This window comes from Pterocles gutturalis, unplaced genomic scaffold (assembly GCF_000699245.1).
Source record: "Pterocles gutturalis isolate BGI_N339 unplaced genomic scaffold, ASM69924v1 scaffold33753, whole genome shotgun sequence".
NCBI lineage: Eukaryota > Metazoa > Chordata > Aves > Pterocliformes > Pteroclidae > Pterocles > Pterocles gutturalis.
Window position 1 is genome coordinate 1,840 of NW_010119133.1, and position 464 is coordinate 2,303.

General features: G+C 65.9%; 1 protein-coding gene across 1 annotated transcript in view; it reads left to right on the forward strand.

The window, feature by feature from the left end:
* The window catches only part of SEMA4C (sema domain, immunoglobulin domain (Ig), transmembrane domain (TM) and short cytoplasmic domain, (semaphorin) 4C), a gene marked incomplete at both ends in the record, with an annotated part of 2,752 nt that overhangs the window by 1,833 nt on the left and 455 nt on the right, over positions 1-464 (forward strand). The window contains 3 exons of the mRNA XM_010076477.1: positions 3-133; positions 202-322; positions 416-459. Coding sequence (XP_010074779.1) covers positions 3-133; positions 202-322; positions 416-459 — 296 coding nt within the window. The remainder of the gene's footprint in view (positions 1-2; positions 134-201; positions 323-415; positions 460-464) is intronic.

The window sequence follows — 464 nt, forward strand, 5'->3', positions numbered from 1 at the left end:
CGCTGATGGACGAGCCCATCCTGCCCCACCGTGGCCGCCCGCTGCTCCTCAAGAAAGACACCAACTTCACCCAGCTGGTGGTGGATCGTGTGGCCGGGCTGGACGGCACCATCTACGAGGTGCTCTTCAAAGGGGGGACGCCAGGGAGGGGACTGCGGAGGCGTCCTGGCGTGGGGACATCCCTCACCGCCCGCTGTGACCTGCAGGTGACGGCTGGGTGCACAAGGCGCTGAACCTGGGCGCTGGCGTCCATCTGGTCGAGGAGCTGCAGGTTTTCGAGCCGGCACAGCCCGTGGAGAGCCTGGTGCTGGCCGGTCAGAAGGTGAGCGGCGCCACAGGGAAGGGGCTGGCACCCAAGGTGTCACCTCGCTGTGTCACTTCAGTGTCACCTTGCTGGTTCTCCCTGTCCTTGTAGAAACTGCTCTTCGCCGGCTCCCGTTTCCAGGTGGCCCAGTTGCCGCTGG